The sequence below is a fragment of the Colletotrichum truncatum genome (assembly GCF_014235925.2).
Source record: "Colletotrichum truncatum strain CMES1059 chromosome Unknown Contig_0001, whole genome shotgun sequence".
In the NCBI taxonomy this organism is placed as follows: Eukaryota; Fungi; Ascomycota; class Sordariomycetes; order Glomerellales; family Glomerellaceae; genus Colletotrichum; species Colletotrichum truncatum.
This window is the reverse complement of record NW_027222398.1, coordinates 4,093,647-4,107,245: the sequence shown is the minus strand read 5'-3', so window position 1 is coordinate 4,107,245 and position 13,599 is coordinate 4,093,647. Positions and strand designations below refer to the sequence as shown.

At 50.4% G+C, this 13,599-nt stretch overlaps 6 protein-coding genes across 6 annotated transcripts; 3 read left to right on the top strand and 3 right to left on the bottom strand.

Annotated features, from left to right (window-relative positions):
- Positions 1-604: 604 nt before the first annotated feature.
- Positions 605-1,468, bottom strand: CTRU02_201126 (uncharacterized protein; the record flags this gene model as incomplete). Its single annotated transcript, XM_036730676.1, has 1 exon — positions 605-1,468. The coding sequence occupies one exon, from the start codon at positions 1,466-1,468 to the stop codon at positions 605-607; it is 864 nt and encodes a 287-aa protein (XP_036577700.1).
- Positions 1,469-2,194: 726 nt separating this feature from the next.
- CTRU02_201125 (Killer toxin subunits alpha/beta 5) lies at positions 2,195-4,219 on the top strand (the record flags this gene model as incomplete). The annotated part of the gene is made up of 5 exons (XM_036730675.1): positions 2,195-2,608; positions 2,922-3,099; positions 3,150-3,267; positions 3,334-3,906; positions 3,988-4,219. The coding sequence occupies 5 exons, from the start codon at positions 2,195-2,197 to the stop codon at positions 4,217-4,219; spliced, it is 1,515 nt and encodes a 504-aa protein (XP_036577699.1).
- Positions 4,220-5,090: 871 nt separating this feature from the next.
- On the top strand, positions 5,091-6,101 carry CTRU02_201124 (dienelactone hydrolase; the record flags this gene model as incomplete). Its single annotated transcript, XM_036730674.2, has 4 exons — positions 5,091-5,372; positions 5,422-5,734; positions 5,801-5,968; positions 6,031-6,101. The coding sequence occupies 4 exons, from the start codon at positions 5,091-5,093 to the stop codon at positions 6,099-6,101; spliced, it is 834 nt and encodes a 277-aa protein (XP_036577698.2).
- Positions 6,102-6,260: 159 nt separating this feature from the next.
- Positions 6,261-7,004, bottom strand: CTRU02_201123 (chloroperoxidase-like protein; the record flags this gene model as incomplete). Its single annotated transcript, XM_036730673.1, has 1 exon — positions 6,261-7,004. One exon carries the CDS (start codon positions 7,002-7,004, stop codon positions 6,261-6,263), a length of 744 nt encoding a protein of 247 aa, XP_036577697.1.
- Positions 7,005-9,810: 2,806 nt separating this feature from the next.
- On the top strand, positions 9,811-11,064 carry CTRU02_201122 (d-isomer specific 2-hydroxyacid dehydrogenase; the record flags this gene model as incomplete). The annotated part of the gene is made up of 1 exon (XM_036730672.1): positions 9,811-11,064. One exon carries the CDS (start codon positions 9,811-9,813, stop codon positions 11,062-11,064), a length of 1,254 nt encoding a protein of 417 aa, XP_036577696.1.
- A 378-nt stretch (positions 11,065-11,442) lies between these two features.
- Positions 11,443-13,206, bottom strand: CTRU02_201121 (DNA damage response protein; the record flags this gene model as incomplete). The annotated part of the gene is made up of 1 exon (XM_036730671.1): positions 11,443-13,206. The coding sequence occupies one exon, from the start codon at positions 13,204-13,206 to the stop codon at positions 11,443-11,445; it is 1,764 nt and encodes a 587-aa protein (XP_036577695.1).
- Positions 13,207-13,599: the final 393 nt, after the last annotated feature.

Genomic DNA, 13,599 nt, shown 5'->3' with positions numbered 1-13,599 from the left:
TAATGGAGGGTCAGCAAAGTCTCGGTCAAGAACATCGCATTGCTAAAATGTCCGTTGATGTTAGATTCCTTCTTCGGCTTGCCAGGGTTAGGCACCCGCAGAGATCCAATGCCTTCGCAATTCAAAGTCTACTCTGTTGGTTGGTGCCGTAGGTGCACAGGGTCGCATTGACGCACCTGAACCTCGCATCGGCCAAGGGTTCCGTTTCCGTCTAAGCGAGTTTATCAGCCATGGCCGCTGTCATCAACGCACAGTTAGATTGTTGTTGGAACGGAAGTGGAACCATCAGGCGGTAGAAATTCAATAGTATGACCAGGGTGGTTTTTGCCCTACGGATATTGCTCATCCAGGTGATCGACAATTTGAGTTATCATGAAGAGAAGCTTGTCCATACAAACAGACCAATCAAGGTAGCATGCGGATAGTGTAGCAAGAATACTGAACATATAGTCAACATTGATTGACAGATGATTCTGTTGATGATTCTGTTGAGAACATTCAAATCGATTGATGTTTAGAGTTGGGTTGATTGATTACAATAAGTTATGACCATCTCAGAAACTGGCAGCACGCACTTGTGCTTATCGTCTCTGTCTCTGCCTCTCTATAGTATACTAATAACGGCAGCAACAACCAAGACCGGAACCCAGCCTGCCCCAGACCACATCCTGTGAGCATTTGATGCACTCTTTCTAGGGCATGGCGCCGTGACTGTTTGCCACGTGCCATTACTGCACCTCATGTTGCCTAACATGAGGCCAGAAACATTCGCTGCCAACTCTGCAGCAAATGGTTTGTACGCGCACCTGGCCGGGGCAACGTTCGTTTCGAAAACAGGGCACGGTTTTTGTCTGTGCAATGTCTCCCTCACTTCTGTGATGCGAACCGCCACTGAGTTGTTCTCGTTAGGGCTTGGGCATGAGTTGACAGTGGCCTCAATGTCGGGGAGTTGTGCTCCAGGTGCCGTACTGAATTGAAGAGACCGCTCATACGGACCCCGGAGTCTGTTGGACCAGTCATGGGCCGCGGCCTCGCTTAGCGGTTGGGTGGCGTTAGCGAAGCATTGGTTTTCAATCGAGATGTGCCACAGAATGCTATATTCACCTGTGGTGCCGTTGGTCATGTTGATGGAGGGGATGTGGAAAAAGTGCTTGCTAGGTGGTGGTCCGTCGGTCTTTGCGAAATCTTCAGGGCTGAGGCCGAAGAACTCATACTCCCAAAGCCTACTTTGCCTGCCGCTGACCTTCCATTCGTTACTCCATACCGACACAGACAAAAAGATGTCCACCGGCCAGAGAGCGTCGAGGTTCTGCACATCGAAAATGATAGGAAACCATTGCGTTGGCGCATAAGTCTCGTTAAGTGGGAAGATGAGGTCCACTTGAAGATCGGCAGGCAGTTTTCGGTCTGCATTTGCAACCCATGCTAGCAGTGTGAGAAAGATCGCTAAGGGCTTTGGTATCCGCATCACCACGACTCACTTTGCTGCCAAAACAAATAATCAGGTACTTGACTCTTGTGATGCCTTACTTTGATATATCTAGAATTTGAAAGCTGAGCAGAGTGAGCCATTGAGCTGATATGGATGAGTGTGGATTGACTTTCAACGATGCCAAGCACCGTTTAGCCGAACTCCGGTTGCTGGGCGTTGTGCTGTGCCGCAGTCAATCGAATTGTGGCTATTATTTTTCATCACATGGTGCCTGACCCTGCGCGACGGAGATTGCTTCCATATGTAGTGAGGTCCTATGCAAAAGGCAGTGTTCTGTTTGAGGAAGCTGGGAGTCGTCTATGCAGGTCTGAGCTGGTTCACAACTTAACTTTCTGTATTCAATCAGGCCAGCCCTCATATGTGACCTACTAATTTGAAAATCTGGGTAACCGCCCAAACAAACTGCAAGGGTTGAGGGAATTTCCATCTCATCCCAATTTGCTGGTGAGGCACAGCAGGGCGGAACACACTGTTGGTGGAAACTCAGGTTCGCCAACGATTGTGTAAAACATAAAAAATGGTGTCATGTGATGTTACGCACTAGAATTTTATTCCCAGGTACTCCCATTCCTATGGGATGATTTCTAGTCTACCTCAAGCTTCCCTTTCAGCCCCAACTCCCCTTTGACATACTCATTTTTGTAACACATCAAATTTCTCGTCCTGGCTACCGGTGGTCTGCAATTTACCAACAAGCATGCAATGAGAGGTCAAGACCGATACTCTCTACCCTCATTGACGGGTGTCTTGGGAATTCTGTTCCCATGTGTTGTTGCCACATTGTCATTGAGTGATCGGTGCTCAGAAAACTGCCTGGTATCTGGCCCTAACCCAAGCAACTGGACTGTCGATGTTGAGGTCGGCCAGCTTCTTGAACAGAGTACCACTTGCAACAAGACGAGAAGAACCGGCAACTGGGTTAAGAAAGAGTGCACCTCTCACGAGGTCGCTGGTACTCTTGACTTTGAGCCGCAGAAAAGATGGGAAGCGCTTGAATGCCAGGCAGCATGGGATGATGCGATCCAAGTGTGGATTGGATGCTATAGGGATAATTTGGAGAGCAGTTTCAAATTCATGCAATTCATGGCTGATTTTCTTCATCAAAACGACGATCAGGTAAGAGCCGAATTTGAACTTCAGAACAATGACAGGTTGACAGGTTAATTATTGTTTCCGACGAATGTAGAATTGTGGTAGTTCGGTTCATCTTTCCAGGTGTCAGACAAGCCTATGTAAGACACACAATACAGAAGCCGAGTCAGAAGAACGCCGAACAGGAGCTTGCACATACGATGTATGGAATTCAATGGTTAATATTCACTATGTATGTAATGCTCGGTCACATCCATCTCCATTGATTCCTTCACGCTTGTAATCTGGGACTTGGTCTCGACATTTCTCATAGGCATTTACTGACACGTCTCGGCAGATGATATCGAACTACTACCACTCTCTGAGATATCTGGCAGACCATTTAGCATACAGGAAGGATATAGTCGTTGGCACATTTGCCCCGAAGCTGAAGGATGGAACTGATCTCTTCGGCCTTTTCCTAACCTTGATCCAATTTCCTTTCGGCTTATCCGGCGCCCGATTCTTCGGAAACAGTGAGTATACCTCTTGATATAAAAGAAGCTTTTGGCTGAGGCCCGCATAGGTTTTCTTGGTCGAGACTTTTTCGCTGGAAACGTTACCGGCCACAAGAAAGCGGCGTGGGAAACCGCAACCATGAGCCTTGTTAATACAAGCTTTGAAGTTGCCCAGGAGATATTAGAGTAAGCACCAGCCATCCTACCGCTAGATCCTGATTTCCTAGGTACTAACGAAAACCGAACTTCCAGAAGAACTGAGGAAACTCGTTCGGAAATCTCTTTTGACGCCCTTTCAAACGGATTGAGTAAAAGTTGGATGAAACAATCTGACCGGCTGATTCAAAAACTGTTTGACGGATCCGAAAAGAGTATCGAACTTCTGAGTAATCTCTTCAAAGACGGAAAGATGATGGCGGGGATGCCAGATGGCCCTGGGCTACCCCAAAATGGTAACTCTGATGGTTTTAACAGAGAAAGCGCTACCAAACGAGCCCTTTATGCAGTCGCCATCCCGGCAATATGGGCTGCAAACGGGCCAACTCCAGTTGTCGTCGACTTTGGGCCGAGCTGTGAAATCGATGCAAGGAAATATTTCACGGAGAATGCTAGCAAGTATAATCTCGGCTGGAGATGCGTCAATGGGCATTCCTATATTCTTGCTGGCGTTGCCGATAAACCCCCTCGACCATGCGGGACCTCCGTCCCCGACAACGAATGCACCGTTCAATCTCAATGGACTCTGAAAATCCTGGATGGCATTAAATACATTCAAAAACCTTCGCTGAGCTGGGGCGGAATTACAGTGGATGATCTAATCATAGGGTAAGACAATTATTTCATTTTACAGTAACTTGGATTTCGGCGGCACGAATATTTTCGAATCAAACTGACGACACACTACAGAGCTGTCAGCACATATGAAAGAAACGGCAGAAAAAATCGTCTGAACATAAAGGATAACTTACCGAGCCCTTCAGATAAGGCTGTTTTCGAAAGTTATAAAGAGATCGAGTTGGACGTCCGCACGCCAGGTTACGTTCTCATCCCCGTCTGCGGCCCGGAAGAGGCTAGGGCGAACCTCGCCAAAGGGCGGCAGAGATATGGAAACTCGAACAACTACCCTTGCAATCCATAATTATATGGCCCACTGCCTTGTTATGTGCAGTAGGGGAAAGGATGGAATCGTAATCAGCAATTTGGCGGAATGGGGCTTGCATTGGACAATGGAAGGTCATTGCAATACTTTGCCTTATGTAATGTATTTTTCTCGACACCATAATATCCTAGGTATTGAATATACGTCGTAGTATCATGGCATGTAGCTTACAGATATTAACTGAATAGACGTAGCTCTTGATGTGGATCTCGACATCACAACTGTGCCAGCATGCCCCTAGCCTCTGAGCCGCTTCATGAGCATCGCTCTCTGTCTGTTTATTTATTTTCAACACTGTTAGCGAACTGGAACTCTTAAACTTCGGAGAAAACGGTCGAAAGACATACCCGAAGGCACTTCAAACCGCTCTGCTAAATATCCGTGTTCGTCGTCCGTATGCTTACGAGACAATCCTGTCAAATGACAGGCTATTAAAAGACAACCTGACAGGCCTCTTCTGGTTCCGGTGGACATTCTGCTCGGGCAAGCTCATGTCCATCAGTAGTGCGCGAGTGGCCCTCACAGGTAATGTGAATCAGCAAAAAATGAAAAGAATTTGACCAATTGCCCATCTTTGAACTAAGAGAGGTCCCCTAAAAATATCCATAGATAATGTGTCCGAATTTTATCCTGTGCACTCCAGTCTCTTGCACGCAAAGTTTCCACTCGCGTTCTGTTCGTCTGTGTGGCGCTGATTTCGTGCTCTTGAAACCCCGCACGTAAGTCGGTGCCGAGGCGGCGTCGTCTTTATGTAGCCATGCCGGTCCACCTCAGCTCAATCGGTTTCTCAACATTATCAAATGCACAAAGTTTTTCAATGCTCTTTACAGTATAAGATTGTGTGATGAACATGGCTCATACCAAGGCCGACGATGCAGAATATCTTGCCAAGCCTCCGGGGCCGTGCTGCTTCAAAGGCACAATCCACGATGGTAACCCTGCCGGCAAGGAAGAGGACATAATCGATGTTCCTACTTACGTTGTCCGGCCCGCCGACGTTGGAACCTCTCCCAACGGTCACGTTGTGCTTTATTTTCCGGACGTGTGGGGTCTCTCCGTCAACGCCAAGCTGCTGATGGACGGCTTCGCCGCCGCCGGATACACGGCGCTTGGCATGGATTACTTCCGCGGAGTGAGTGCAGTCCCGGCATTCACAGTCCTCTATTGACATCTGCCTCCAGGATCCTATATCCAAGTATCGCAGTTCCAAGTCCGACCCTCTACCGCCAGGGTTCGATCACGCCGCTTGGCGCACGAAACACTGGACTTTTGCATGTGAAAATGTGCCCAAGTGGACGACCGCAGTACGCGAGAGATTTGGTGGCCAACTTGAAGGAGTAGAAACTCGGTACGCTTGCACGGGCTACTGCTTCGGAGCGCCTTTTGTATGTGACCTCCTGGCCGGGGTTGCTGGCGATGGGGAGCCGGTGGTAACGGCGGGGGCATTTGCGCATCCTACTGCGCTTAAAGAAGAGCACTTTTCTAAACTCAAAAGTAAGGCCTCGATGAAAGGGAAATTAAACTTTTGTTTTCCGGGATGCTGATTACCTATACTACTAGAGCCGCTATTGCTGTCCTGTGCCGAGAACGACCAGGCCTTCAACACCGAGTCCCGGCGTAAAGCTATTGATGTCCTTCAACGGGAACAGAAAGCCTATCATGTTCAGCTTTTCTACGGTGTGGGCCATGGTTTTGCTGTAAAGGGTGATCCGGCTGATCCATATCAACGTGAGACCATAATCTTCTTCCTACTCTTACTATTGAAACCAACTGACAGAGATCCCTCTTAGGCTGGTGTAAAGAGCAGAGCCTACGTGGCATGATCGACTGGTTCGATCTTTGGTTGGTTCGAAAGGCATGAAACTCTTGGGAAATACCACAATGACTCATCTTTAAGGGCAAGGCTTTAGGTTGTGTCAGAAAATACGTATGATCAATTCATAATAGGCCTATAAACTTGGCGATGTGAGAACGACTAGATATGGCGCGCACCAACCCACTCTTAACCCAACCGTTGTAATCAACACATTGGCGGTGTGTTCCTCAAAAGATCTGTCGCCAAACTGACGATTTGCTCGGCAAAGATCTTATTCGGAGACGTCTTAAAGCCCTCATTGAAAGGAATCCGCTCCTCCTCGAACATGATGGTCATGTACTGAGTCGGTGCTTGTGGATTCTGAAAGTTGCCGGCAAGGACTCCCAATATGAATGCAGATTCCTCAGCGGACGCCCTAACTTGAATGGATGTCAAATTGAATTTTGGATTGGCGGCCATCGCAGCGACAAGTCTTTCTCTGCGGGCTAAAGCCATCGTTTTGGTGTCGATTGTTTGGCCGGTGAAGCGCGCCTTTACAGTCTTCCAAATCTGTTCGTTGAAGCTGTTCGCGTCGCCAGTAACACTGTCGGCACGCGATAAGCTGCCATCATGCTCCATGACGTTATGTTTCGAAAGGTCCTTGAGGTTGAGCGTGTTGGGATTTCCTGTCGTTGATGTGGTAAATCCCAGCTTAGAGACAGCCACAGTTACTGATTCGTCAAGGTTAAAGGCCATGGTAAAGGCTCCTTTTAGCTGGTCCATGGTGATACCAGTCCCCTCACGAGGGAGATAACCATGATTGGCTAGAGCATTGAGAACCGGGCAAGGGGAGCGATTGGCCGTCTTGTCGGGTTTGCGATAAGGGAACTTGGGGTCCTCAGCCAGATACAAAGCTGATGTCACACCGCTGGTGACACAAATAAGGAAGGAGATGAGTTGTTTCTTCATTGTGTTGTGAGAAAGTCACTGATATCTTGCCAAAACAGCGGTTTATACCACGAGGAGAGAGACCGTACTCACTTCGGGCATGCGGGCTTTGCAGATGCATGTGGTCTTTATATCGAAATCCAGTTAGATTACGTGGACGAAACACATACTTTTACCCCGCCCTCAATAGCTTAAGCTAGCATTTCCGGCGGGTTGTAAGTCTTTGTCGTATACCATGAACTTTCCGCTCTTCTATTTTCTTTGAAGAGACCAATGAGGTTCATCAAAATTTTCATAAAGGTTTAACTAGAGCAAAGCAGGGACGGTACCACTGGGCACAAACGATCTTAACGAAGGGTGGGGCGTAAAATGGAATGATCATGATGGATTTCTGACTAGGGATTTGATGTTGGATGTATGTGGCTTCCGACAACGAAACTGTATGGAGCACCATATCGGCTGGGGTTTACGTTCTCGACGCACAACAGAGTTGGGTGTACTGTGAATACGGTATGCGCTCCGGAAACCAACGTGAAATAGGGTTCATCCCATCTGTCAAATAGTGCACCTACTGGCTGGGTGCTGCCGGGGGCCAAGGAAAATCAGTAAAATATGGTTGGCACTATCAGGAACAAACATTGAAGCCGCGTAATTGAAACGAATCTTTTTTGCCAATGTGAACGACAAAGCTGTGGCCGTAAGCCCGGCGCTTCAAGAAACTCATTACTGAAACACTACGCTGATGGATTCGGAGAAACTGTTGGATGAACTACGCGGGCTACGTTCAAGGTGAGTATTGGGTTTGGACCAGGAGGCGCCGCGTGTGCTCAGCGGGTATGGTTTGTCCCGAGGATACTAAAATCTCCGGTATCATTGAGGAGTAAGATGCTTTGTCATTCATGACAGACTACAGTCACACCGCTGGTCTTATGGTCTATAGTCACTTGAGAGATCTCATTTTCCACGGGGGCTATGAAGTCTTAGGAAGGCAGAGTGAGTAAACCTACTTGTGCTCTGCTTATAGCCGAGGCAGTCGCAAGGTATATATAAAGTGAGACAGACTTTTAAAAATTTGTCGACAATCTAATCTCATCGGCTTTTGCCGGATTACTTGGCCAATATTTCACTACCCGACTACTCACTCCGGAGGCTATTAGACGGCGAGTCGTCCAAGCATTGGTTATTGAATTGCCGCAGGTATGCGATTACTAAACAACCCACAAAATATACTAGATTAATTCAATAGGAATAGGAACATTGATTGGTCACATGGAACACCCTCAAGCTGTGAAAACTGTAATATGGCACTGGCAGTAGCTACATGCATCTGGTTTCAACCAACGGTTAGAATAATTGGATTACTCATTGCCGAAGCAAGCGACTAGGGATATATACTAATGGGCTACAATTTCTTTCCATGGAACTTTCTCAACCTATGCAAATCTTGAAGCCTTAAAGCCGCATGTACGTGTGGTGGCCGGTCCGGACATCCTGCTTATTCCGACTAACAATGACCGGGCCGGGGCCGGCTCGCCGGGAAGAAGCTTACATGCGGCCATCCAAGAACCAAACGAAAATCGAGCCTCTGATCAACTGAAAATGAAAGCTTTGAAATGAGTTTACAGTGTAAATGGCTAGGAAGAACAATGGCAGAGACAAGGTGGGATTTTGGTCACTGATCAATAAGGTGAACAGAGACCTACTGGGCACAAACTCAATGGCAACACAAGAACATTCACAGTCTGAATCTCATCATCTTCTTCAATAGTGCGTATAGTCAAATCCCATCGATCCAATTGATGGATTAACTCTGCCTCTAACAAAACCATATCACCTCTCTCGCGCGTCCGGTCGGGGCGTGGTGGATGGAGAGACCATCAGCCCATCCGGGACATCAGCTAACTCCACCCCCAGAAATGACTTCTGCCCTGCAATGTGGGCTGAGATGCAAACGTTGGGAGGAGCGGCCAAGAGCCGCAGCGGCTGGGCGAGCCTGGACCGGTCGTCATCCTCACCCCACACTCCCTGCATGGGGGGTTCAAGCATACCCCCGTGGCTCACGGGCGCGGGGGGTCCCGCACTGGATCCGCCGTTCCCCACGAGATTTGCATGCCCCAGTGAAGATGCCAGTCTTCTTTTGACGTTGATTGATGTCGCGAGATGGCGGCGGTATGGGTTATGATGCTGCAGAAGACATGATGATACTGTTTACTAGTTAGAACTTGTCTCTGCGTTGAAACAGACTACGTTGAACACCATCTAAACACCGAGGTCCCCAACTCGTAAATAAACGCATTTGCATAAAGACCGACCCCGGCCTATTACAATCTCATTATAACACAGAAATAAGAAATGGTCAAAACCAACCCACGCGGCCGGTCCGGGTGAGTGGAGAGACAAAAGCCCGCGGCCAAGATCGGAACAAGCTGCCCTCGCAGCAACAACACAAGGACGCGCCTGATGTCGCCTCATCCTCTCACCGACTTCCTGTGTACCACCGAATTCCACCAATGCTTCCCTGATTTTTTGCGTCACTTGAAATAGGAGGGAGGGGGAGGTGGCCGCCCGCCCAGCCATGTCGGTTGGCAAATATATGTATATTAGCCGCCATCCAGACCCTCACAAGCTCGTCCCGTCTTATCGGATGCTCCCGTTTGGCTGGCATTTATCTATCTATCTGAGCTACCTTGGCTATCCGGATTTTACCCCTGCCGCTCCCGTACCACCTCATCGCAGCCCAACATTATTACACACACCTCAAGAGAAGCTTCAACTCTGTACATCAATCTGAGAAAAACAAAAAACATCGCCAGCTTCGATAATCGCCATGGCAGAACCGCACAACACGCCGTATCCACCGGCAACACCCGCCGCCCAAACTCCCCGTTCCACATCTCCTCACCATTCCCCGGCGGCCCTCCGCCCGAACCCAGCAGACCCGTCCGCCGCTCCCATCACAGTACCCGTCAACGGTACCAACGGTAGCAACGGCACAAATGGCACCAGCACCACCACCAACGGGACAAACGGAAACACCACAAACGGCACCCACGCAAAGCCCATAGTCCTGCACATAGGCGATCCCATAAAATACAACCCGGACACGTACGCGCTCTTCTCTTCGCAGTTCGAAGTCATCCGCCCCTCGACGCCCGAGCGCGAGCGGCCCGCCTTCGCCGCCGCCCTCCGGGACCGCAAGTGGGGCGACTTCTCCGCCATTTTCCGGCCCTTCTGGGGCACGGGCGGCGAGATGGGCAAGTGGGACGAGGAACTGGTCCCGTTGCTACCGGCGTCATGCCGCGTGTTTGCTAGCGCCGGCGCAGGTTTTGACTGGGCGGACACGAAACTGCTCGGCGAGCGCGGCGTGATCTACTGCAACTCGGGCCTCGCGGCCGCGGAAGCCGTGGCCGATTTCGCCGTCGCCCTCGTCATTTCCACGTTCCGCCATCTACCGTGGTGCATGTCCGCGCCGTCCAACCCCGTAGCGTTCCAGGACTGCCACGCCCGCGCCACCGGCGTCTCGCATACCCTGCGCGGCCAGGTCCTCGGGCTCGTCGGGTTCGGGAACATAGGACAGCAGATCGCGCAGCGGCTGGGCGTGGGGTTCGGCATGGCGGTGCACTACTTCGACGTCGTACGCAAAGACGCCGCCACGGAGGAGCGGTACGGTGCGACGTTCCACCCGACTCTCGAGTCGCTGCTCGGCGTCTCCGACTGCGTCGTACTCGGCACGCCCGCGGGCGGCAAGGTGATTACGGCGGAGTCGCTGGCGTGGTTTAAGCCCGGGGCGAGGTTCGTGAACATTGCCCGAGGCAGTCTGGTTGACGAGGACGCGCTGGCGGATGCGCTCGAGTCCGGTCGGTTGAGTACCGTTGCGTTGGATGTGCACGCCGATGAGCCGAAGCCGCATCCGAGATTGCTGAAGTTGTCCGGGACGAAGGCGACGTTGACGTGTCATAATGCGGGAGGCACGGTTGAGACGCATGTGAACTTTGAGGAGTTGAGTATGAGGAACATTATGGCTGTTTTGGGCGGTGGGCAACCAATTACACCAGTGAATTTGCATTACTTGAAGAAATGAGGTTGCGGTGGTTTGAGGTGTTTCTTTCCCTGGATATGATAATGATTTGGACCAAGTTGTATTCGGAAAGACAATTGAGTTGCGGCGGTTATAACATGAAAAAGCTTCATTTCTAATATTAAAATCATCAATGGTTAAGAAGATATTTTGCAGACTTCTCTTCAGCTTGTCACGGGACATTAATCAAGTGTAAAGACCATATTTAATTAACCAGTAGGCTCTAAAGTACTGCAAGAGCCGCATGATATTTGTATACTCCAGCGTGTCCATTCGCTACCCATCTTTAGCCGTTCCGTGGCACCAAGCCAATCCATCCGTATTCCTGATATCTTACCAACGCCATGCTTCAAGTAACCAATTCAATCCCCGACCAGGCCCTCACACATCGCGCTTCTTGCGAACTAATCCAGCGCCCAAGACATTGACCACCGGGGCCTCATCGCCAGTCTTCGGGGCTTCATCCACGGCTTTCTCTTCCTTGGGCTTCCTTCGAATGAGCCCGGTGTTGAGGACATTAACCTTGTTCGCCGGCTCATCCGACGCATCCGCCGCCGCCGTCTCTTGAGGTCGCTTACGCTTAATCAGCCCGGAGAGGTTGTTGACTTCCCCAGCCGACGACCCGCTTGATGACGGCGTAGGGACCTCCCGCTTGCCGACGACTTCAAGGCCCCACGACTCTCCCATGCCAACCTCGTTGATCCACCGGCGAGTGCTACCGGTCGCGAGTTCAGGCTTAGAGAAGTCGAGGTGGAGCAGTAGCTCATTGACCCGCTTATACCCATTCTCGTCGACGATCTTCCGGCCTCTTCCTTCAGCCGGCCAATAGTAGTAGGCGCTAGAGATGGGCTTATCCAACAGATAGTTGCGCTGCTGTTTCTTGATGCGTGGTTGGCGGGTCTTAATAATGCCCTTGAGCTTCTTCTTCTTGTTCTTCTTCTTTTCCTCCGGTTTCTTTTTCGAAGGTGTGCCGGATGGCGACACGGGGAACAGTTTCCTCGGAGTCGATTTCGGCGTGCTGGGCCGCACAGCCTTCTGGCGGGAAGGCGTTGTTGGCGGGTTTGTCGCATCGAAAGAAGGGTTGGGTGTGGGAAGAGATGTCAATGCACTTTCACGCCGAGGCTGCTCAGACTTCTCGGGCTCCGGGTCGAAGACGACCCAGATGAAGCCCGTCAATCGCCCGCTCGAACATTCTTGTCTATAGGCCATCATTTCCCAGAAAGTCTCGAGTGTCTTTACGCTCTTCCACAATCCGGTTGTCTTCAGTTGCTTCGATTTGCCCGCTTCTTCGTCCAGTTCATCACGGAAACGTGATTTTGGGTCATCAGGGAATCGGGGAATTAGGCATCGTGCAGGAACCCAGTCGTATTCCTTAGTATAATGCGATATCTTCTCGAGGGCATGTCCCAGCACCCAATTAGCAGTGCTGTTTGGTGATTTTGGGATAAATGCCTTCGTTTCATAGTCATCGAGACCGGGAATGACGAGATAGCCTTTGACGCTACCCCATGGCTCGCCCTTGCCGACAGGAGGCTTTGCGAGAAGAGGATCTAACACCTTGCACCACCACTTAACGAGGCCTCTGTCATCAAGGACATGTTTGCCAGCGTAATCAACGCTACCAGGAAACAGATATTGGTTCTGGGCGCGGGCAAAAAGGCTCACGACTGATTGGATACCCTGGCGTCTGCGCTGTTCAACAAGGTATGTAACGAAGGCACTGCTGATCTCCTTGATCGGAGAGGGGGTGCCCTTTGGAAGGTTTAGGAGCTTGAGGTATCCAGTCGAGTCGGCCTTTGCGACGAAAAAGGTGCTTGAGTAGGCAGTCGTGTAGATAAAGACCTCCAAAGCCAGGATGAGGACCTGCTTAGAGTCGCTCTTCTTGGCCGTGATATCCCTGGGCAGTTCCTCTTTCTCGGCCGTGCTCGGACGGGTATCGATCGAAATGGCGAGGAAATGTTTCTCGCAGAACGTCTTATCGTCTCGCTCGTCAGGTGGTGCTGAATATAGCGCTTCGCTCTTTGTTGGAGGGGTCGAAAGGTGATAGACACCGAAGTGGTAGCCTTTGGGCAGTACAGTCGACAGCTTCTCAAGGAGAAGAGCGCTGCTCTGAGCAGTGGTTTTGGCTCTGCTTGGGGTAGCCATAGTGGGCAAGATGTAAAAGTCCGATGGGAATCAATTCTCCCCTTTCAATTGTCATACCATTGTTTTTGCATCATACAAAAAAAGGGTCAGCAAAGGTAAGCAATTGAACCAGTCTGACTACCGCCGTCGACGCGTCGCTGACGAGGAAGTACTGTAACTGCGCGTATAAGAAAAGAAGTGGAGAAAGGGAAAGGTGGAGATTGAAAGGGAGCTGCAACCATGAGAGGGCCTTGCCGTTGGTTGGGCGGGAAGCTACGGTTCAACCCAGTCCCAATATGGACTAGCGCCGGTGCTCGCATGATCCTCGCTCCGCGCGCGCAGCCACGTGACCTCGAGAAATTGTTCGATGGTAGCGCTATCGCGAAAAAGTTCCCAAGCATCAGGAGCTCCAAT